Below are 23,566 nucleotides of genomic sequence, written 5' to 3'. Positions count from 1 at the left end.
CCCCTGGGTGACCCCTGGGCGTGCTGGGGAGGGAGGATCCCCTCTCAGGTGATCCCTGCGGGGGGTTTCCCCCTTGAGTGATCCCTGGGGGGGTCCCCTGGATGTGCCGGGGGGTTCCCCCCTGTTGAATGTTGCCTGCGGGGTGCCCTAAGTGTGCTGGGGTGGGGGGATCCCTGATTCCTGGGGGTCCCTTTAGTGTGCTGGGGGGGGTCCCCCCACCTTGAGCGATCCCTGAGGGATCCCAGGGTATTCTGGGGGGGATCCCCCTTCACTTGATCCCTGGGGGGTCCCTTGCATGTGCAGGGTGGGGTGGGGGGAATCATCCCTCAAGTGATCCCTGGCGGGATCCGTCCCCATTGAGTGATCTCTGGGGGTCCCCTAAGTGTGCTGGGGGGGATCCCCCCCTTTGAGCGATCCCTGAAGGGTCTCCTGAGTGTGCTGGGGGGGGATCCCCCCTCGGTTCATTCCTGGGGGTCCCTTGCATGTGCTGGGGGAGATCCTCCCCCCTTGAGTGATCCCCGAGGGGTCCCTTGCATGTGCTGCGGGTGGGGGGGAAGTCCTTCCTCAAGTGATCCCTGGGGGGATCCCTCCCCATTGAGTGATTCCTGAGGGGTCCCCTGGGTGTGCCGGGGGGGATCCCCCCTCGGTTGGTCCCTGGGGGGGTGCCTTGCATGTGCTGGGGGAGGAGTGGCGGTTCCTCCCTTAAGTGATTCCTGGGGGATCCTCTGGGTGCGCTGCAGGATCCCCAGGTCAGTTTTGCAAGGGGGTGCCATGGAGCTGCTGCCCCCAACACCCCGAGCACTGACCCCTCCCCGTCGCTGGGGCTCAGAGACCCCCATGAGCTCACTGGGTGCTCGGTGACCTTGGAGGGGGTCTCCCAGTTCTCCAAGGGCAGGCAGTCCTCGCCCCACCAAAGCCACCGGTGGCCTGGGGTCGGGTGCCCCCGACTCATCCTCTGGCTTCCTCCCCGAGGGCCAGCTCAGACATTAATCCTCCCTCGCAAGACACTGCCCTGGGGGTTTGAGATGAAACCGTCCCACGTAGCCCCAACCTTGTCCCCTGTGCGTGTGAGGGCTCGATGGTGTTTATATATGAACTTCATAGCGGGGCTTGGCGGTGCGACAAGAGGATGGGTCTTAAAGCCTCGGCTCACTCGGCAGCTGCCTCGGGGAGCTCTGCCTGCCGGGGCTCAGTGATCCAGGACACGCATTTCGTGCCCTGTTATTGCTGCAGAGCTACAGCCGAGTGTCCCCGGGGTCCTAACTCTGTCGCCTGCCTCAGGTTATTGTGGTGGGGAGGATGAGGCCGGCCGGTGGGAATGGCTCCCAGCGAGGTTCTACCGTCTGTCTGATGCCACATCGAGCTCAGCGAAGGTCAGTGTGACCCTGGCAGGGATTCACGTACCCAGTCTCAGCCTCACCCTTCGGAGGTGCAGTCCCCAACCAAAGTCCACGCGTGACGGCAAGCCAGAGGTTTCCTCCGAGGAGGAATATATGATCTCTCCTGGGGTGAGCGCAGCTCGTTAAACGGGCAGGGGGAACCATCAAACCAGCTCTTGAACACGGGAGCTTGTCGGCAGGGCGGGATGCTGTGGTCGGCGATGAGATAATGACTCTGTGTTCAGTGTGGGACAGGCTTGAGGCATCCAGGGTGACACGTGGTGTCCCCACAGCTCAGAGCGTCACTGCTCATCTTCATTTTTTTTTACCCCACTTTACAGGACTTCTTAACCAAGGTTTCCACAGTCTCAGGTGCTGCCTTATGTTTTTTGAGGGTGTTTTTAATCGCCAAGCCTCATGGCTGCTGCTAGAGTAGAGCTTTTCAATCAGTTTGGTTTATTAAATGTCGTGAAAATACTTGAAGTCTCAAGTGTGCATCAGCGCCCCTCCTTTCCACACCTAGAGAGCAGCGGGGAGCAGCCACCGGGGCTGGCTCCTAATTCCAGGAGCCTTCGGATTGAGCAGGCTGGGGAAGAGAGCTGCTCCTTGCTCCCAGGTTGTTGTTTCCTAGCTGTTGTTCTCCCTCTGTAGAAATAAGTTCATCGTGCTGTGTCTTTCTAGAAGGAGAGTGTATTTGGGTGAGTAGCACGGGCTCGTCCCCCCATGCCCTGGCTCCTGCATCCAGGGCACGTCACAGAATCCCAGAATCCCAGACTGGTAAGGGTTGGAAGGGACCTCTGGAGATCATCTAGTCCAACCCCCTGCCTGAGCAGGGTCACCTACAGCAGGTTGCACAGGACGGCGTCCAGGCGGGTTTTGAATGTCTCCAGTGTGGGAGACTCCACAACTTCTCTGGGCAGCCTGTGCCAGCTCAGGTGGAGTCAGTGGGTGACCCTGAGTGAACAATTAGTGGGGAACGAGCTTGTCCGACCCATTTAGGAGTCAGCCGGGTGACCTGCCTCGGCGCAGCTGATGGGAGCGAAGCCAATGTCACAGCCTTTTCTTCACCTGCTTTTATCATCTCTGGTCATCAGCAGGAGCGTGGGTGAGTGAGCGAGGAGGAGTCCCATGGGGAGAAACGCTGCCGCCCAGGACTCTCTGCCAGGTCTGTGCAGAGGAAAAGGTTTTTCCAGTGCCGGGGCTGCCAGAGCGGTGTGGGCGTCTGGAAAGCAGGCAAGGGGGTGACCTGGTTGTGCTGGCAAGGAGTTACCCCTGTTGGGACGGTGAGTGATTAACTGGGTTGCCCCGGTTTTGGTAGGTGTGTTGCGCTCAGGGCCGCCCCTGTTTGACTTGTATAACATGGGCTGGAAGAAACGGGGTCGGGTTTTCGGTGTGACCATGTAAAGGGCTGCCCGGTGCGGCCAGCCCATGGGAGTGCCTGCGTACGAACAAAATACCGTGCTAAAGAGATCTGGGCCCCGAAACCGTTCTAAAAGAGTTAACGACTGCGGCGTGCCCCACAGGAACCAGAGTTCAAAGCCTGACATCAAATGCAGAAATCTCAATCGCAGGAACCGCTCCCAGCACGAGACAAGACGTGTCTGACAAACCCCCATGTCTCCACGCTGAGGATAAGCAAGCAGCCGTCGGCTCCTTGGCTTTCTCCTTGTCGGCTTTGCTGCCTTCCTGGCTGTCAAGAAGAAAAGACCTGTTGGACCGAGGCTTGTATTTTGATCAGTGAAAAGGGAGGGTGTAGATGGAAGAATGATCCGTTGTCTGCTCTGCAGGTATTGAAGGTCTAGACAACAGCGCTAGTGTCTTTGCTTTTTTGGTTAGAGCAGTCTCATGATGTCTTGCTCTTGGCTTTTTGTCTTACTCCAAGGAATATTCCTCCTGGGAAGGCGGCTGCCTTGCCTGAGGGTGAATACGGTGTATAAAGTCAAACCTAGCTGCGGCCACAGAGAGTGTTTACTTCCAGGAGGCAGAACACGGCCTGGTGAGCCCATGGCTGGCATTGAGGAATTGCTTGAAGATCATAGAATCCCAGAATGGTTAGAGCTGAAAGGAACGGTAAAGATCATGTTGTTCCACGCCCTGCCCTGGGCAGGGACACCTCCCCCCAGCCCAGGTTGCTCCAAGCCCTGTCCAACCTGGCCTTGGACACCTCCAGGGATGGGGCAGCCACAGCTTCTCGGGGCAACCTGCCCCAGGGGATCACCACCCGCACACTCAACAATTTCTTCCTCAGATCTCATCTCAATCTCCCCTCTTTCAGTGTCAAACCGTTCCCCCTCATCCCATAGCTCCCCTCCCTGATCCAGAGTCCCTCCCCCCTCTCCTGGAGCCCCTTTAGGCACTGGAAGGGGCTCTGAGCTCTCCCCTTTTTCGCCTTCTCTTCTCCAGGCTGAACCCCCCCAACTCTCCCAGCCTGTCCTCCCAGCAGAGGGGCTCCAGCCCTCCCAGCATCTCCGTGCCCTCCTCTGGCCCCGCTCCAACAGCTCCGTGTCCTTCTGCTGTTGGGACCCCCCGAGCTGGAGGCAGCACTGCAGGGGGGTCTCCCCCGAGCAGAGCAGAGGGGCAGAATCCCCCCCTCGCCCTGCTGGCCACGCTGCTGGGCATGCAGCCCGGGACACGGTTGGCCGTCTGGGCTGTGATCGCACATTGCCGGCTCATGTTGAGCTTCTCATCCACCAACACCCCCAAGTCCTTCTCCTCAGGGCTGCTCTCCATCCATTCCCTGCCCAGCCTGGATTTGTGCTTGGGTTTGCCCTGACCCACATGCAGGACCTTGCACTTGGCCTTGTTCAACTTCATGAAGTTCACACGGCCCCACCTCTCCAGCCTGTCCAGGTCCCTCTGGATGGGTCCCTTCCCTCCAGTGTGTCAACTGCTCCACACAGCTTGTTGTCGTGGGCAACTTGCTGAGGTTACACTGCATCCCACTGTCCATGTCGCCAAGAAAGGTGTTAAACAGCGCTGGTCCCAGTACTGACCCCTGAGGAACGCCACTCGTCACTGGTCGCCACTTGGACATCAAGCTGTTGACCGCAACTCTTTGAGTGCGGCCAACCAGGCAGTTCCTTATCCAGCCATCAAATCCATGTTTCTCCCATTCAGAGTCAAGGATGTCGTGCGAGAGGGACAGTGTCAACCGCTTTGCACAAGTCCAGGTAGATGACATCATGATGTCACAGTGGTTATGGGTAGAAGGAGTGATAAATCCCAACTTTTTTTATCCCGCAGTTTCTTTATCCTTTAATTTCCTCTGTGTTGAAAGCAGCGGCAGGGTGTTGCTCTTCTTTTAGAAAAGCAGCCAGGCGTGGAGTCAGAGTGGACAAAAACCATCCCTCAGATGCGTTTTCACTGTCTTTTGACAGCTCTCCAGTTCCCAACTGGGCTGGAAGCCTGCAAAGCCACGCGGGCAAAATATTCGCATTTGGGTATAGTCAGTGGCTGCTCTTATTGAAACTCCGTGGGAGAAGGATCCACGGGCAGCGTTTCCAAGCCGGCATGCGTGGGAAAGCCGTCCTTGCGTCGGGTCGTGAATGGGCGCATCACGAGCTCGGCGGCTGCCGGCAGAGATAGGGGAACCAAATTCGCTCCCGCCCAAGCCGGGATGTGTTTTGCAAGGAGATATTTAGGTCAGTCTCGCACCGTAACGAATGTTCGCCATGTGATCTTCTTCCTCTTCGCCTTTATTAACGGAGTGAGTGTTTCCTGGGACTTGCTGCCAGGGTAAGCGCCGTTCCTCCTGGAGGAATTAGATTTGGGGGAAAAGATGGCTTATTGCTAAACTTTAGCTTTTTTTTTTTATAATGAAAGCCCTTAGGCTTGGTGCTTTAGAAAGGAGCCTGTAATGAAAGAAAATAGTGTGTGTGACAGATAAAAGCTTTGCTCCAGCCTTGAGGTTGTCCCCGTCCAAGCGGGAGCTGTTGGAGGGAACAGTCTCGGGCAGAGGCACTGTCGCCTTTGAGGCTGCAGAGGTGGCACTTGTCCTCTCCGTGGACCGAGGTGGCAGGAGGTATTGACTTGTATTTTCTTCCCACAGCATGTAGCGCTTTGGTGGCAACTAAACCTGGAAGGGGCAGGGAGTGTTTGTGGCCCCAGTGTGTTTAAGATCGTGGTGTCACAGCTCTCCGCAGTGGCGTCTGGCGTCCCGCTTCCTTCCAAGTCGTGCTCAAGGAGCAGCAAAATAAGCGGGATGGGAAATCCTGCGCTCGAGATTATTTGCAAAGAGGCGGAATAAGCAAACTCCTGACCCGAGCGCTGCGTCTGGGCAGGCTTGTTGGCGGGCACGAGCAGCGAGTGGAACGGAGCTGAGAGATGCTGGTGTGTGCTCTATTTGTCCTGCTGCCCTGGAGCCCACACTTTAACTATCTTGAGTATATTTGGATAGATAAATAACAATGGTAGCCCTGCCTACAAGAAACGGTATCGCTCCAGCCCTGCCTGAAGTAACCTTCTCTGGCTTATTTTGGCGTGCCTGGCTTGGTTACAAACCACCTCTGGAGCTGGTTACGGAACCGGGGAATTCATCTTTGAAAACCTACAATTGGTTCAAATCACTTAAAATGAATTCCTAGCTAATGTTTTCCTTTTATGTCTTCACTGAACCAATATTGCCTTGTTATAAGGAGATGTCCTGTTAATATACAACAGGCTTTGAGGGAGATTAAGTGCTTTACATACCAAACGTATATACTGTTGGCACTTTGGCTTGTCCTTGAGGGGTTTGGGGGGTTTGACCTTTTGAAGCCCAGAGGACGCCAGCTTCATCCAAAGTCCCGTACCAGATCCCAGTTCCTTTCTGCCTGGGTTAGATTTAAAAATACATCGCGATGAAAGAGTTACGTCGTGCCCTTAAAAGAAACTTCAGATGCCCTGTAAAGGGTGCGGTGTAGATGTAATAACCGTGCCTGGAAGGGGAGGGATGGTATGTAATTTTTACACATAAAGGAAATTCCACTCTTGTTTCCTTAGCTGGAGTTTCGCAACAGGCACTGTCCTAAGCCTGGCCACTTGCAAACACTTGTGTCGCCTCGGTTTGTCCGGTCGGTCCACTCACACCTTCTTTGTGTTGTTGCAACAGGAGTTTCCAAGCAGTTCCTGGATAAAACACTCCTCTCCTGCCCCTGCAAGGTCCTTCAGAGCTGGAAAAGGGCTGGGGAAGTAAATCTGTCCATGCCAGGAGCTGTTGGTTTGGTCAGCTCTCTTGTAGGTTTTTATTCTCCTTCTTGACAGGTTTTTTTTCTCCCTCTCCTCTACAGCCAAGGTGGCCAATCTAAACCAGTTTCCAGGCCACCGGAAGGGTTCCACCATGGGGAACTCCGACACGGACCAGAAGGCATCCTATGGTAAGGCTCGCTTCGTGGCATAGCAGATTTGCTCTCCTACATCCACCTTCCATTTAATTAATCCCTTTGCCCTGCAAAAACCACCCCAAGGATTCGTTGTGCCCATTTACCGCCCCGTACACTTGATTATCGTAGTGGACACAAACCTTTGTGGTTTTGAGATGACTCCAGGAGGAGATTTACAGTTCCTGGGGCTCACTCAGCCTTGTTTAACGAGATGAACAAGCCGGTCTTGTGCAGACGGATCTCTCTCCTGCCCGCACACACACAGGTCGCTCTAAATCCCTTATGTAAACGGGTCCGTCGGCAGGGAGCCCTGCGGTGTTTGGGAGGCAGGGAAAAAGGAGGAGCAATCAACTTCCATTTACTCTGATGATGCAATAGGAAACTTGGTAAAAGAGCCGGCCTTGGTTTGAGTCCTCCTCTTAGCCGGGCGCTTGGGACACATGCTGCTCTTCAGCTCTTAGAGCAAAATGCCACGTAGGGAGAGCAAAAGTGAGTATTGGGGAGATCGGGGAGAAGGGGCTTTTTGCTGAAGGTGGGAATCGGGCGGCGTGACAAGTTTTAACGTGTAATCTGTGAGAATGCGCATTTTCATTGCTGGAATAACCCTGCGCACCTTCCTCACGGGTTAAATTTAGAAACTGTCCTGAAAATTCATTCAAGGCTGGCTCTGCCGCCTGCCTCTCGTGCTTTAGGAGAAGGGAAAGTTGTCAGGCGAGCTCCTGACTGTCACTTGCTTCCAAACAAGTGCTGCATTGTGCGTTCCCTGCAGTCCGCGGGGGAGCATGGTCCTTCCAGGACTAAACTTCTCACGGATGGTCTGTTCAGCCCGGAGAGTTTGGGGTAAAGCTCTCTGAAATGGAGCAAAAAGAGCCACGGGTTTCTCTTGGATCTGGCTTGTTTGGTCCCAGTTAATCATTACGGTAATACAGCGGGGCTGCTATTACATCGCACAATGTCCCGTGATGGCTTTTTTTAAAATTAATCTGAATGAATAAACTGCCAGCTAGCCGGCCTCCTCTCACCGTGTGGGAGGGGGGAGAGCTCGGGCAAGGCAGTGTGGTCTCCTAGGGTGGCTTTACAGCAGTGCACGTTATTTTCATTTGATTGTCTCTTAGTAGCCTAATGAGCATTAGCTGCGAGGGCAGAACATTCTCATTTTTCCTCTGCCTGTGGGTCTTGCCAGGCCTCTGCTGGGTTTTTCTGTGTTTCCAGGGACCCTCACTCACTCCTTTCCTTTCCTGCTTCTTTCCCCCCCCTGCAGAAGATGCCTCTGGGGACCACGGAGATATCGTCAGCACCATTTCCAGCAGCATGAACCCCCTGCAGCCTCCGGATGCCTCCTCGGAGGAGCCTTTTACCACCTACTTTGACAGCAAGATCCCGATTCCCGAAGATGAAACAGTGAGTGCGGCTGAGCCCTCCTCCCCTCGTTCCGATAGGAAAATCCGATCGGAAAAATCTGCGGGTGCTTGGTACCCGCGCGAGTCATTCCCGTGGGTGCCGGTTCCTCTTCTTGCCCAGACTGGGGAGGGCAAGCCGGGCTGCTGGATGGAGATCTGGAGGAGAAGAGGAATCTCCTGTGCTTGCTGCGGAGTTAATGATTCATCAATCAGGATTTGTCTCCCAGCAAGAACTGCTTAAGAGCAGAGCCATGTCTTGTAGCCCTAGGGGAAGGGACCTTGGTTCTTTGTTCCCTTATCAAGGAAGGGGAGCAAAAGTGCTTCACTGGCCTTTGTGACAGCATTGTCACCTTTGCAGCAGTGCATAGGTGCCCTCTTTGCTTTTGGTTAAGCAACAAGGCAGCATTTTTTGGGAGGATTCATCCCCCACCCCGGTTTACACTGTGTGTCCTTGGCTGTTCCAGAGTTTGGTCCTAAACTCTTTAGATTAGGACCAGAGATTGCTGGGGAGTTTAGGATCGGGTGAGAGAACAGGCTGACCTGGCCAGCACCGCTTTCTGCTGTGGCAGCAAAGAAATGAAAATCAAACCCCGGTTGTCTCTTGCCATTTTTTATCCTGATAGCTGGCGTGGTTCGTGGGGACGAGACGTTCCCTGCCTTAGGAGAGGGCTCCGCTGCAGGGCTGACCTCTCACAGCTCAATCCTCTTTCCTCTTCAATAGCACTCGTGCTTTAGTTTCCGCAAGCTCTGGGCGTTCACGGGGCCGGGCTTTCTGATGAGCATTGCCTACCTGGATCCAGGCAACATCGAGTCGGATTTACAGTCCGGGGCTGTCGCAGGATTTAAGGTTAGTGCAGAAACCTACAGATTAAGCACTGTAAATTGTGCAAACCTTTTACCCATCCGCGGTTTAGGGCAGGAGTCCTGATAGTACTGTTGCTGCTGTTGAGCTGAAAACATCCCAGAGAAGGAGAAGGGGAGCGTGAGGCTCTCATATCACAGAATCACAGAATGATCGGGGTTGGAAGGGCCCTCTGGAGCTCATCTTGTCCAACCCCCGGTCAAAACAGGGGCACCTCCAGCAGTGGCACAGGACGGCGTCCAGGCGGGTTTGGGATGGCTCCAGAGGGGGAGACTCCCCCACCTCTCTGGGCAGCCTGTGCCACTGCTCTGCCGCCCTCACAGCAGAGAAGGTCCTCCTCAGGTGGAGATGGAACTGCCGATGGTCACCTTTGTGCCCGTTCCCTCTTGTCCTCTCACTGGGCACCGCTGGGAAAAGACTGTTCCCATCCCCTGGCACCTCCCTTGAAGGGTATATAAGTGTTGATAAGATCCCCCTCAGTCTTCTCTTCTCCAGATTGAACAGCCCCACGTCCCTCAGCCTTTCCTCATCAGAGAGATGTTCCAATCCACTCATCATATGCCCTTTCTGGCAGTGATTCCTGGCTTTGTACGCATTTAGTTCCTTCCCGTGCCAGCTCTGGGTGCATAAAGCGGCTCTGAATGTCAATAATGTGTATTGTAAAAGGTCTGTGATTCCTAAAGGTGCATGCGTGGCGCAGGCGTCCTAGGGGACCCGGGACCTTGTTCATGGCCATTGTTTCTTGCTGCCCCAACGCACTCACTGCTGTCTTCGTGTCTCCCTCAGCTGCTCTGGGTGCTGATGCTGTCGACGATCATCGGGCTGCTCCTGCAGCGCCTGGCCGCGAGGCTGGGGGTGGTGACGGGGCTGCACCTCGCCGAAGTCTGCAACCGGCAGTACCAGAAGGTGGGTGACATCCCGGTCCTCGGCGGTACGGAGGGGCTCTTCAGATCATCCCGTGGGTCTGGGTTGGTGCGGTTCTCTCACCTGGGGCTGGCAGGTCGCAGGGGATTCGTGAAGTGTCACCGCTGCCCATTAAGTGCCAAATCCTCCTCAGGAGAAAGTGTTCTGCTTGCCAAAATATATTTTCAGTGTGACATCTCGCTTTACTGTCCAAGAAGCTGGGGGATTAAGTTGATTTCTTCTGCTTTGGCTCACAGTTGGAAGAAAGGCAGATTTAGAGGAAGATTTTAATTGTAGCCCTAATGTAGCAGCAGCGAAGGGTTCGTTAAGAACATGTGCTGTTAGAGCAGATGGGGGACTCTTCGGGTCCCGCTGGTGTCTTCCCCAACTTGGAAAAAGGAAAGCACACGGAGGGAGGTGGGGTGAATGTCCTGGCATTTGGCAGTGAATTGCAGACAGAGTCAGGAATAAAACCCGGGAATTCAGTTTTTCTGTTTGGACTGTTCCCTCCTGAAGTTGAAATACTTTTTGCTTAAATAAGCTCAAGGAATTCTCAGGAGAGAAATGTGCCTTTAGAACAAGACCATTCCATGGCTGTTACATTTCCCTGCTTAAGAAATCTGTAAGGCTTGTGAAAGAAAGGGCTCTCCATCTCGTTCAGCTGAAGATGAGTGAGGCTGTGCTTTGGGAAAGGGCCGTGGGGAAGTCGGTGATGTCCCCAACTCTGTGCAGTTTAATGTTTCTCATCCAACACCCGAGACTTTGTCATAGGTCTGACGATGTGAAATATCTTCAGATGCTCATTTCCAGTGCCTCGGTGCACAGAAACGTCCAGTTTCTCTCTCGCAATGAGCAAAATGTGTTGAGGCGAGTAATTTAGATTATATAAGTGACCCTGGAACCTCCTCCGGTCATTGCCACAGGTAACCTGGATGTCTGCTCTGGACCAGCCGTAAAGTGGCAATCGTCAACTCGTTTTCCACACCAGGGCCAGGGAAAGGAGATGCACAATTGCCACAACCCTATGCTTATCTAGGAAATTAAGGGGAGAAGACATTTCCCCTCTTTTTAATGGTGTTTCCCTGTTTTAATGGTGTTGGATATTTCTTTACCTCTAGGTTCCTCGGATTATCCTGTGGTTGATGGTCGAACTTGCTATCATTGGATCCGATATGCAAGAAGTCATCGGCTCGGCGATTGCTATTAACCTCCTGTCTGTGGGGAAGTAAGTTGGGCTTGTCGTCAGAGGGCAGCAGGAAATGAGTGCTCCCCTCTGGGATTAAGAAAGTGACACCACGTGTGCCAAAAAGACTCATTTATTTCTTAGAAGTCTCCTGAAATAAGCTCTTTGTAGGGGCTGTGCTACCCCTTTGAGATGACTCAGCCTTTGGTGCCTGTTGCTTTGGGGTTTTTTTGGCTGCAAGGAGAACTGTGGGTTCTGGCTTCTTTTTTCCTGATACATGGCAAAATTAGGCTGCAGCTTTCCTGGCAAATCTTATATTCCTAATAAAGGACTCCCAGAAAGATGTCCTCTTGGGCCGGGAAGTTTGGAAATGCAAACGTAACAGGAAGCTGCATTTTTGTACCAAGTAGCTCTTTAAAGGCTTGCTCATTCCTGTCATTCTCAGTGCAGACGTGGGATTTGCTGTTGAGATTCGGGGAGAGAGCTCTTATCTGAGCTGTTTGTGCAGAAAGCAAACCTACAGTCCCTTGCCCTGTGCAGCCAAACGTCTTGTCAGACTGCAAACATACCCTTGGGGTTCCATCCCCAAACAAGTGCCCTAAATAAAAAGAGATTTTGGACTTTGAAGTGTTGTTGTGGCTGGTGGACACGGTTGAAGTGTTTTGTAAGCTCACGTCTGCTCGTGCTCCTCTGTCACAGGATCCCGCTGTGGGGTGGCGTGCTCATCACCATCGCCGACACGTTCGTGTTTCTGTTCCTGGACAAATACGGTAATTTCTCCTCCTGAATTCCGGAAACTAAATCTGAGATTCAGCTTTTCTCAGTTTGCTGATGGTTCTTTTTCCTCTCGCAGGCTTGCGAAAACTGGAAGCGTTCTTTGGTCTTCTGATTACCATCATGGCTCTAACATTTGGATACGAGGTACCTTCACCACCTCTCCCCGCCTTTCCACCACCGCTGCTCGGTGACACATTCCCTCTGCCACTACTCCTGTGCCTGACCAGCACCAAAACAGGGGGGCGGACATGTAAAATCAAGGACATTTGAAGCTGGGTCCATGTTTCCAATGTGTGGCCGTCACCTGGCTCATACCCTGGCCGCACGCGGGCTGTACTGAACGCTGCCTCTCCGGTGCGGAGAGCGGCACGTACTGTTCAGCGCAACATTCCCAGTTGTATTAAACAGCAGATGATTGCACATTGCGGTTTTGCTTTTTACCAAAGCAGCCACATTTTGGCTTCCAAGCACCTTCAAACGGGCAGCCCGAGTGGCTGTGCGACACGCGTCATGCTAAAAAGGCCCCTGGAGGTGTTCAAGGCCAGGCTGGACGTCACCTTGGACAACCTGGTCTAGTGGGAGGTGTCCCTGCCCATGGCAGGGGGGTTGGAACTCGATGATCTTCAAGGTCCTTTCCAACCTAAACCATTCTATGATTCTATGTTTCTTTTGTCTCTGTGCCCAGTATATCACCGTAAAACCCGACCAGGAGAAGCTGCTACAGGGGCTGTTCATCCCGTACTGCCAGAACTGCGGCACAGCCCAGCTGGAGCAAGCTGTGGGAATCGTGGGCGCCGTTATCATGCCGCACAACATGTACCTGCACTCTGCCTTGGTCAAGGTAAGCGCCTGCGCTGGTTAATGGGAGGTGTCCCTGCCCGTGGCGGAGTGGTTGGAACTAGATGATCTTCAAGGTCCCTTCCAACTCAAACCATTCCGTGATTCTGTGATTCATGGGGATGGCGCACTGGGAGGCCTGAAACGCTCAAGCGGTCACAGCCTCTGGGAGTCTGCTTTAATCGTTTACTTTGGTGGGGACACAGCAAACCCCCTGAAGGAGGCTGGTGGGGTCCCTGGCGCAGGGAAAGCCACGAGAGCTTCGGGGACACGTGTTCTTTACGTGTGGATCTGGGACCAGAGTCGGTCTCTTGGCTGTGCAGCCACTCTGGCAAAACCAGCCAGTGCTGCTTCTGCAAATGCTGGGGTTTGCTTTTTCTTCCCTTCGGCATGTTCTTTTCCTGTCCAGTGACCCTTATCCCACTGTCTCATACAGTATAATTACAGATATAAGTAATATAATAGCGAATTCCTGTTTCTCAAGCCTGTTGTTGTCGCCATCCCCTTTTCAGTCCCGGCAAGTGAACCGTGCAAACAAGAGGGAAGTACAAGAAGCTAATAAGTATTTCTTCATCGAGTCCTGCATCGCTCTCTTTGTCTCCTTCATCATTAACATCTTCGTCGTGACCGTCTTCGCTGAGGCTTTCTTTGCGAAGACCAACGCGGATGTGGTGAGTTGGGACTTTGCTTATCGCAGACTGGCGGACACCGAACCCTGGGGCTGTTGGAGCAGTGACGGGGACCGTGTGAGCAGAGGGGCAGCTCTGAGCATTATCGGTGCCCCTGGGTCAAGCAGAGCCCGTATATTCTGTGCGTAAAGGGGGTGAGAAAGAACAGAGGTGCTGATTATTTCCATTTAAACCAGCCTGAAGAGGCACCCAGCACCTTGGGACTTCCAGCACCCACTGCTCCTCGCGGGCAGCCTTTTCTGCTCGTCCTGGCTTCTCTCTCGCTGAGCAAACCCAACCTCCTGCCCCTTCGTGTCATTGCAGAACGCCGTCTGCGTGAACGCTAGCAGCCCGCACTCCTCGCTCTTCCCAAACAACAACCAGACACTGGAAGTGGATATCTACAAAGGGGTGAGTGACCCGCGGGGCGGGATGGCCTCGTCTCCGCAGCCGTGCGTCCTTCTCTGGGAGCGGCTGCTGGTTTTGGGTAAACAGAGAGTGTTGAAGGGCAGGACCTGTGATGGTATGGCCGAAAACAGAGCTGGAGGAGATCCCTGGGGATCCTTGAGCCCAGCCCTTTAACCAAGCAAAATTATCTATCCCTGCGGCATCTAACCTGGCCCCAGAGACTCCCCGGCTTTCTACTCCCCTGTTTTATTAGCTTGGGTGTGACCAAGTTTTTGCTTGCATCCATCCTGAATCTGCTTTGTTAAAACTGCAGCCCATGAGGTATTGCCTTATCTGCTGCCGACATGGGGAATGCTTTTCCCTCTCCTGCAGATGGATTATTCCTTCTCTTTCAACTCAACGCCTGTGATTAATGCGGTCGCAAGGGAATTCGCCTACTTTTTCTTGTTTCCGCTCTCAGATGTGGGACTGAACTGATGCGAGACTGCAAATCTCTGTTCCAGGGGGCCGTTCTGGGCTGTTACTTCGGCCCTGCTGCTCTCTATATTTGGGCGATCGGGATCCTCGCTGCCGGCCAGAGCTCAACGATGACGGGGACGTACTCCGGGCAGTTTGTCATGGAGGTAATTAGCACTCTTAGTGTCTGCCTGCATCCCCGTTCTCTCTATTTCCGAGCCTTTACAGCTAATATTGATGATTTGCCTTCCTTGGACGCACAGCTCTTGCTGGAAGCCCCATAAAACTCCCTGATGTGCCTTTCAAATAATTTAGCCTTTAATCCAGCCCCGAACCCCTCCTCTCCGTGCTGTGCTTGAAGTCTCCCTACTGTTTTCACCCAGCAGCTGCTCCGTGTGTTTTCTGCAGGGCTTCCTGAACCTGCGGTGGTCCCGATTCGCCCGGGTGCTGCTGACTCGCTCTATCGCCATCACCCCCACCCTCTTGGTCGCCATCTTTCAGGACGTCGAACACCTGACTGGCATGAACGACTTCTTAAATGTTCTTATGAGCCTCCAGGTGAGCAGGAGTGCCCGGTTTGGGGCTCAGGTCTCGGAGAAAAACATCTAGCTCTGAATATTTCGGATTGTGGTGCCTGAGGGTTTGCGGGAGCAGCTGAGCAGAGCGAGTTACTGTCAGGAGTCGTTGGTCCGCTGCGGGGAGGTGGAGAGGATCAGCCAGGGTCTGAAATTGCTTCCTTCTTCCAGCCGGGGAAAGTCCCTTTGACTCACTTTACAAGAGCTATGGGGAAATGCTGTCAGATATGAGCAAGCCTTGGATGTTTTTCTGTGCTGAGATAATCAGAACAATTTCCACTCTTTATTCTTCTCTATTTTCTTGCTTATTCCAGCTTCCGTTCGCTTTGATCCCTGTCCTGACGTTCACCAGCCTGCCCAGTGTCATGCATGATTTTGCCAACGGATTGTAAGTACGAAGGGAATCGCCTCCGAGCAGGAGACGGCGTGTTACTGACCTCAGGCGCACGTTTCGTTCCTCCCTTCACCTCCTGGCCTAGAGCATCTCCTCCAAATGCAAGAGTGGCCCCTCCGCCTCACCCGGTTTTGCTCTGATTTTGTTCGCAGGTTCTGGAAGATCGCTGGCGGTGCGCTCATCCTCCTGATCTGCAGCATTAACATGAACTTCGTGGTGACCTACGTCATGTCCCTCAACCACATGGCTTTGTACATTGGGGCTGGGATTCTCAGCGTCATCTACCTGTCCTTTGTGGCGTATTTGGTAAGTTTGGTTCAAGCTGAGACTCCTTGTAGGCAGAATAAACCAACAGATTTATTTTCTCACCGTTATATTAACTCTAGAGGCATTAAAGTTGGCCGCAGGGTCAGAACAGATGGGGAAGTTGAGGCTTTTGTGGCCAGATTTGCTTGGGAATCTGTTCTGTGCTATGCCCACCCACATGGCCTTTCCCCTGCTTTTTGACCATTTCTTTAGCAATTTGCCTGTTCCCTGTTCCCAAAAAAGCTTCAATTTAATGTCACAGCAGGTGAAAGGTTGGTGGAGACTTTGGAATAACGCACAGTTCCTCTGTACGTGTCTGTGTATTGCCAGAGGTGTAAAATCATAGAATGATCATAGAATGGTTTGGGTTGGAGGGGCCCTTGAAGACCATCCAGTCCCCGCCCTGCCCTGGGCAGGGACACCTCCCACCAGCCCCCAGGGGATCACGACCCATACACTCAGCTATTTCTGCCTCAGATCTCACCTAAATCTCCCCTCTTTCAGTGTAAAACGGTTCCCCCTCGTCCCATCGCTCCCCTCCCTGATCCAGAGTCCCCCCCCAGCTCTCCTGGAGCCCCTTTAGGCACTGGAAGGGGCTCTGAGGTCTCCCCGGAGCCTTCTCTTCTCCAGGCTGAACCCCCCAACTCTCCCAGCCTGTCCTCCCAGCAGAGGGGCTCCAGCCCTCCCAGCATCTCCGTGCCCTCCTCTGGCCCCGCTCCAACAGCTCCGTGTCCTTCTGCTGTTGGGACCCCCCGAGCTGGAGGCAGCACTGCAGGGGAGTCTCCCCCAAGCAGAGCAGAGGGGCAGATTTCCCCCCTCGCCCTGCTGGCCACGCTGCCGGGGATGCAGCCCAGGATGCTGGTGGCTTACTGGGCTGCCAGCGCACATGGCTGGCTCATATTCAGTTTTTCACACTCTCAAACCCTTCTCCTCAGGGCTGCTCTCCATCCCTTCATCCCCCTGGCTGTGTCCGTGTTTGGGGTTGCCCCGACCCACGTGCAGGACCCTGTGCTTGGCCTTGTTGAATTTCATGAGGTTCACGTGAGCCCCCTGCTCCAGCCTGTCCAGATCCCTCTGGATGGATCCCTTCTCTCCAGGCTATCAACCACCCCACTCAGCTCGGTGTCATCCGCAAACATGCTGTGGGCGCACTCGTTGCCACTATCCATGTCCCCAGCAAAGATGTTCAATGATACTGGTCTCAGTACAGACCCTGAGGGACCCCACTTGTCACTGCTGTCCACCCAGACCTCGAGTCGTTGGCTGCAGCTCTTAGAGTGCCACCATCTGGCCAATTCCTTATCCATTGAGTGCTCCATCCCTCAGATCCATCAGTGGTGCCCATCAGTGCTTGTTTATAGAATCATCAAAGGTTGGAGGGGACCTTTAAGATCCTCGAGTCCAACCATCAACACAACACTGCCAAATCCACCACTAAACCATGTCCCTCAGCGCCACGTCCGCCCGGCTTTTAAACACCTCCGGGGATGGCGACTCCACCCCTTCCCTGGGCAGCCTGGTCCAATGCTTGACAACCCTTTCGGTGAAGAACTTTTTCCTAATCTCCATCCTAAACCTCCCCTGGTGCAACCTGAGGCCGTTTCCTCTTCTCCTGTTGCCGGTTCCTTGGGAGAAGCAGCCCCCTCTCGCTACCCCCTCCTTTCAGGGAGCTGTAGAGAGCGAGAAGGTCTCCCCTCAGCCCCTTTTCTCCAGATGAACCCCCCCAGTCCCCTCAGCCGCTCCTCGAAAGTTCTCCAGACCCTTCTCCTCGTGCTCCAGACCCCTCACCGGCTCCGTTGCCCTTCTCTGGACGCGCTCCAGAATCTTACCCCTGACCCACCCCGCTGTGACTTCAAATGGCAATTTATTGACCGTCCAGCACGCGATGACACTTAGAACGAGCGGAGTCGGGGTCTTTGTAATATTCCGCAGCGTTTCTGATCACCGGCACCTTCTCTAATTGCAGACCTGGCTGTGTCTGATTGCTCTGGGAGCCTCCTTCCTGGCCTGCGGGCAAACGGTAAGCGTCACCAGGACACTGCTCACCGAAGAGTCACCTTCTCACTCCGCTAAGTAGACGCAGTGTCGGTACACAGCGAGTAGCCATCAGAGCCAGTGCGTTTCTATGGTTTACTGTGTGAACATAAACAAACGTATGTGCGGTTTGCACAGGGAATACGCGCGTAAAAAGCGAAAAAAAAGAAAGAAAAAAAAAAAAAAAGAGGGATAATCAGATGTACATATTGGGAAATAAGATGCTGCTGAAATACTCAGAAATTAGACTTTTTCTTTGCTGAACGCCTCTAATCGCACTTGTGAGTAGGAGCATCGCGTCGGTTGTGCAATACAGGAGCTGCCGCCTGTTTTCCAGACACTAACACGTGCCGGAGCGCGGAGGGAAGCGCGCCGTGCTGCAGGCTGCCTCCTCTGCCCGGCAACGTTTTCCTCCAACCTCTCATTTTTGCATTAAAACCGGCAGACTCTCGTCCCTTCGCACGTTAATCCATGTAGCAGAAACACTGAAGCTCCAGGAAATTACTGCTTCTGCACTGAACTGGGGAATCTTGAAAAAAAAAAAATTAATAAATAAGCTAGGAAATTCAAAATGCACCTTTTTGGGGCGAGGTTTGAAGGACGCTGCTGCCGCTGACACTAAGCAAAGTGTGACGCAGTGACGCTACGTCCAGAGTCTACCTCTGCGGTCAGATTGCGGCTGCCGTTCGCTATCTGACTGGGTTTGATTTTTAAGTTGGGTTTTTTTTTTTTTTCATTTGAAAATACTTCTAATTCAGAGTGGGGCTGTACGCCACGCGCAGCCTCCGGGAGGAGGGCGGAATGGCGTAAGGACAGGAAACCTCAGCGTTAATGTTGTCATTTGATTTATAAAAATAATAAATTTTTTCCCGCTCGCCTGGCGTGCGATTTCGGTGGTCAGCAAAGGAAACGAGTCGCGGTGTTTATGGTTATTTATGGCTTTGTGAGTTTACTCCCTATGGATGTGATTCATGGAAAACGCTCTTTGTAGTTCTCAAAAATCCCTGGTTTATGGCTCAAAACGTCATTGCAGAGGTAGCGGGGTCATCGCTGTAACTCAGCTTCGGGTTTTTATTTGCCGATCCTGCTTGGCCCTGCTTTAAATTCACTACAAAACCTTTCTTGTTGCCCTTCTCGTTGGCAATTAATGACTTTCAGTTACCTTTTTGGGAGACGCCTTCACCTGGAAGGTGACCTAAAGCTGCTGTAGCCAATTACAGAGGGAACGGTACGGTTCGCTTCTGCGATTGGGAAAAGTCGTCCATCGCTTCTCCCAGCGTCAGATGAATTTTGAGGTTACGTCCTGCGTGGCGGGATGGATTTAGATGTCCTGATGATGAAAATCGGGTGTAAACCAGGGATTTATTTAGTGAGGGTTCTCTTCTCTGACCGTCTGGAAGCCGCGGCTGACTGGCACGGTTACGGCACAGACTTTCTCGGGAAATTCCTCCCCTTCCTCGGCGTTTCTCGCGTGCCCTCGCGTCCCCGGCAGGGAATTGCTCTCTGAAATAAAAACCCCGCGGCACTCAAAGCCTCGGAGAGAGACGAGGTTTGGGGTTTGCTTTTAACCGCGATTTCTTTTCTTGCACGAGCAAGCCCCAGGCGTGCCGCTCGCTGGCTGGCGTGGAGCTCGTCTGACGGCGAGCGGGAGGTGAACGGCACGGCCAGGGGCAGCACGCTCAGCTTTTGAGCTCGCAGCAGTGTTTTAGCCGTCGCTGCCTGGGTTTTGGGGGAATTTCGTGCTGCCAATGACACGTTTCGTAGACGCGGGTGACAAAACTCAAAGCACAGCCTGAAAACTCCACATTTTAATTACATCGTTTACGCTGTTCCTGCCCTTTCGCAAAGGAGCGGAACTTCGCTTGCTCCCCCCTCGAACTGAGCAAGAGTTAAAACCACAATGTATTTCTAGTTTTCAAATTGTTAGTTCACAAATTCCAGTGGGATTTAACCCCGGCAATTGTAACGCTCGTAGGTTTTATACCTATTTCCACGAACGAAAAGCCAGCGTGTGCATCGTAAGTGGGAATTGGTGGGGGTTATCAGACCGGAGCCGTGCTCATGGCCGGCCATCCTTGGCCGAGTGGCTCTGCAATCCCACTGTATCCATCCCTCCGATTTTCCTGGATTGGGGATTTTTGATTTGTCGAGTGTCAGAGGAGATTCTCCTGGCTGCGCTGCTGAAATAATAACTCTAAGACAGTAGCTCCGCGGCAGAGCCTTGGACCGAGTTCTCAGTCTTGGCTTCTGCTCCTCAAGAAACTGATTTTATTCCCCCCCCCTCCCCGTATCTGCCTTTGAAACAGTTTGTACAAACTACCTTTTCCATTAAAAGACAGATACTTTTTCAACTTGGCTTCTTGGGTCTTTTTTTTTGAGGGGGGGGTGTGTTGCTCTTAATCGCTGGCTAATAAAGGAGACCCCTCCAACGGCTCCGATGCCCTCGGACCACGCCGGCGGGATGAGCGGTGCCGCACCGGCACGGTCCCCATCCCCACGGCATCCAGACCCTCCGGCCCCTGGCGGATTTGCTGCGGGCTTCCCCGGCAGCGCGCAACAGCTCGGCTGCGACCGTGTCCTCCACCAAGAGAGGGAAGGATCCGGTCGCCGTGAGCTGCGCCGTGCCTTCCCCGCTGGGATGTCTTTGCTGGCATCCAGGACACGGCGCACGCATCCCTGCCCTGCTCTTACCTTCTCGGCTTTTCCGCCCCCGCTGGTGCGTTGCTCCTGTCTGCTCCTCGGCCAGATTATCAGCTGCACCAAAAAAAATATATTTTACTGGTTTTTATACTCCCCGGAGCCTTTCCTTTAGCTGCAGCTGAGCCCCAGTGTAGGTGCAGAGCTGTTTATTTAAAACAGAGATAAGTTTGAGTAACCCGGTGAGTTCGTAACGCGGGAGGTCGGAGGGATGAGCTAATTGTCTCTCGTGGTCTAAAAATCTTCCGGGAGAGTGCTGGTAGTTCCCTCCTCCTGCCTCGGACACGGGCTCCGGCTCCGGAGGCTGGATATCGGTGTTACTCCGAGACCCAGGATCTCTCCTTTCCACTCCCGTGGGAAGGAGCTGGGCGCCACGTGTCTCTCCCTCGGGGTATTTTATTCTTATTTTATTAATTTGTGAGCCTGCCGCGGTGCTCTGGGAGAGCAAACGCCCCGTAGGGTCCGTTCCTATCTGGTAAGGAACACTGGTGGTAAGTCTCAGTCTGTTGAACCCTTGCGCCCGCCGCCTGGGTTTGCCACGGCCAAGGGATGGTCCCCAGTCACGGTCCCCTCTGGGAGGAGGTGGACAACCACCCCGCAACATCTTCTCTTAATTAGCCAAGCTGCGTAATCAGTTAGTGCTAATTAAGGCTTGTCTACACCCAAAATTTAAGTCAAATGGAGAAGGAAATCAATTTAAACTAACGGAGGGGATGCTCTACGGCTATTCCAGAGCATCACCGGGGGTAGATCCTGTACAGTGGATCGATTTGCTAATAAATGGAAGCGATATTCGTGCTGCACTGAGTTCTCTCTGCTTAATAAGCCCTAATTAACACAGGCACGGCACAAGCTGGTGCTGTAAGCGACGGGCGGCTTCGTCCAAGCACGACATCACTTTCCCTGCGCAATCAGCTGCACGCGGCTGCGGTGATTCCCATGATGCGCCCTGCAGATTAATTAAGCGCTCGCAATTACCTGGCACCATTAACCCCCTCACCAAAGTTCAGAAGAGCTCAAATATTGATTTCTTTTACTGTCACGTGAAAAAGTGGCTTTAACGCCTCTTTGCTTTGACAACGGGGGAATAAGAACCCGAGAAACCCCAAAGCTGTGGATTCCGCGGGTGGAAAAGTGCCGGCAAGCCGGCCGGCACCGCGGCGGCTCCACTCGGGCTTCGTTAAACCCCGTTCGATGTGAGCTTCGTTAAACCGTGCTCGACTTGGGCTTCGTTAAACTTTGCTCAACTTGGGCTTCGTTAAACCCTGTTCAAATCAGGCCTCGTTAAACCCTACCCAACTTGGGCTTCATTAAACCCTGCCTGACTTGGGCTTCATTAAACTTTGCTCAACCTGGCCTTCGTTACACCCTAATCAACTCTGACTTCATTAAACCTTGCCTGACTCAGGCTTCGTTAAACCCTGCTCGAATCAGGCTTTGTTAAACTTTGTTCAACTTGGGCACCGCGGCGGCTCCACTCGAGCTTCGTTAAACCCTGTTCGATGTGAGCTTCGTTAAACCCTGCCCAACTCAGGCTTCATTAAAACTTGCTCGACTCAGGCTTCTTTAAACCGTGCTCCACTCGGGCTTCGTTAAACTTTGTTCAACTTGAGCTTCGTTAAACCCTGCTCAAATCAGGCCTCATTAAACTTTGCCCAACTTGGTCTTCGTTAAACTTTGCTCGACTCGGGCTTCATTAAAACCTGCCCAACTTGGGTTTCGTTAAACTTTGTTCAACTTGAGCTTCGTTAAACCCAACCCAACTTGGGCTTCATTAAACCCTGCTCGACTGAGACTTCGTTAAACCCTGTTCGACTCTGGCTTCGTTAAACCCTGCTCAAATCAGGCGTCGTTAAACTTTGCTCAACTTGGGCTTCATTAAACCCAACCCAACTTGGGCTTCGTTAAACCCTGCTCAAATCAGGCTTCATTAAACCCCGCTGGACTCGGGCTTCGTTAAACCTTGCTTGACTCAGACTTCATTAAACCCTGCTCAACTTGGGCTTCGTTAAACCTTGCTCAAATCAGGTGTCGTTAAACTTTGCTCAACTTGAGCTTCATTAAACCCAACCCAACTTGGGCTTCGTTAAACCCTGCTCAAATCAGGCTTCATTAAACCCTGCTCAACTCGGGCTTCGTTAAACCCTGCTGGACTCGGGCTTCGTTAAACTCTGCCCAACTCGGGCTGCTCCCGGCTCTAACTCTCGTCCTTCTCCTCTTCCAGCTCCGCCTGGGATTCGCCGCTCGCCCCGAGCTCTTCCTCCTCAACAACGTGGATGCCGACGCGCTCGTCACCCGCTGATGCCGCCCGCTGCGCTCGCCAGCACAGCGCCGGTTTGCACCGAAACCCTCCTTGTGCCGCAGAAACCTCTCCCCCCCTCCGCCGGGACCAGGCAGGCGGCGGGGGGGGGATTGCCACCGGAGCCCGGCATTCCCTCCGGGAAGGACAGCGGGATCAGAACATCCCGACAGCGGCGTGAAGAGCGGCACTGGCCGCGGGGGAAAATCTCAAGTCCAAACCGCGACGTGGCCCATCCTGAGGCTTTGCTGTTAAGTACTGCAAACATTTTTCCCCCTTTTTATGTTTTTTTGGTTTTTTTTCCCTCCCCCAAATAGTTGATCCGATCGGGGAAGGGATTCATTGATATTTTTCCTGATTTCGATTCAAATTTCTCCCGCCTGGCTGGTAGAGCCGGTGCGACACTAATCCTTTTTAATTGTTTGGTTTGGTTTTGGTTTTGTGGGGGGTTTTTTTAAGTAATTTGGGGAAAATTCCAGACTTGGAAAATGGAGCGGGGCACAGAGCTTCATTAGTAGTGACTTTGTAGAGGGGGTGTGCTCGGATCGGGAGGAATGAGGGAAACGGCGGTGAGAAGCCGGCGGGAAACGCGGGGTTGGTGGCCAACGGGGCGCTCCCCCGGTCCCCTCTACGCCCACCGGGGAATTACGGCATTTTTCCCCTAAAACCTGTGTGCATCCCACCTCCTCCGGGCAAACGCCTCCCCCTCGAGACGGCGGCCGCTTCTCCTTCCCACTGGCGTTTTTTCCAGCCCGGAGCCGATTCGGGGCCGGTATCTACCTCTGCGCAGGCAGGAGTGAAGCTGCTAATTTTTAGAATTTCAATGAAAAAGCCGAATTTGCCTGTCAGGTTCTGTCCCGCACCGACCTCTTTTGCCCCGTACAAGGCGGGCAGGGTTTGCACAGGCGGGACGGAGCCATTTTCCCGGCATTTCAAGAAGTTTCGGCTGCTGCATCCTGCTGTTTCGGCTGGGAGCATCCCATGAGCATCCCGGCAGCATCCTGCAAGCATCCCGGGAGTGTGCCAAG

At 53.5% G+C, this 23,566-nt stretch overlaps 1 protein-coding gene across 1 annotated transcript in view; it reads left to right on the top strand.

Moving 5' to 3' along the window:
• Positions 1-22,541, top strand: part of SLC11A2 (solute carrier family 11 (proton-coupled divalent metal ion transporter), member 2) — a 23,954-nt gene extending 1,413 nt beyond the window's left edge. The window contains exons 2-17 of the mRNA XM_009882422.1: positions 6,647-6,733; positions 8,001-8,140; positions 8,861-8,986; positions 9,788-9,907; positions 11,023-11,129; positions 11,787-11,857; positions 11,941-12,008; positions 12,550-12,705; positions 13,214-13,372; positions 13,694-13,780; positions 14,281-14,400; positions 14,642-14,791; positions 15,123-15,196; positions 15,355-15,508; positions 17,475-17,528; positions 22,464-22,541. Of these exons, the coding sequence (XP_009880724.1) occupies positions 6,647-6,733; positions 8,001-8,140; positions 8,861-8,986; positions 9,788-9,907; positions 11,023-11,129; positions 11,787-11,857; positions 11,941-12,008; positions 12,550-12,705; positions 13,214-13,372; positions 13,694-13,780; positions 14,281-14,400; positions 14,642-14,791; positions 15,123-15,196; positions 15,355-15,508; positions 17,475-17,528; positions 22,464-22,541 (1,751 nt within the window). The remainder of the gene's footprint in view (positions 1-6,646; positions 6,734-8,000; positions 8,141-8,860; positions 8,987-9,787; positions 9,908-11,022; positions 11,130-11,786; positions 11,858-11,940; positions 12,009-12,549; positions 12,706-13,213; positions 13,373-13,693; positions 13,781-14,280; positions 14,401-14,641; positions 14,792-15,122; positions 15,197-15,354; positions 15,509-17,474; positions 17,529-22,463) is intronic.
• The last annotated feature ends 1,025 nt before the right edge of the window (positions 22,542-23,566 follow it).

Source organism: Charadrius vociferus, unplaced genomic scaffold (assembly GCF_000708025.1).
Source record: "Charadrius vociferus isolate BGI_N301 unplaced genomic scaffold, ASM70802v2 scaffold1163, whole genome shotgun sequence".
Taxonomy (NCBI): Eukaryota; Metazoa; Chordata; class Aves; order Charadriiformes; family Charadriidae; genus Charadrius; species Charadrius vociferus.
The sequence above is the reverse complement of the archived record's forward strand: the minus strand, read 5'-3'. Positions and strand labels throughout refer to the sequence as shown.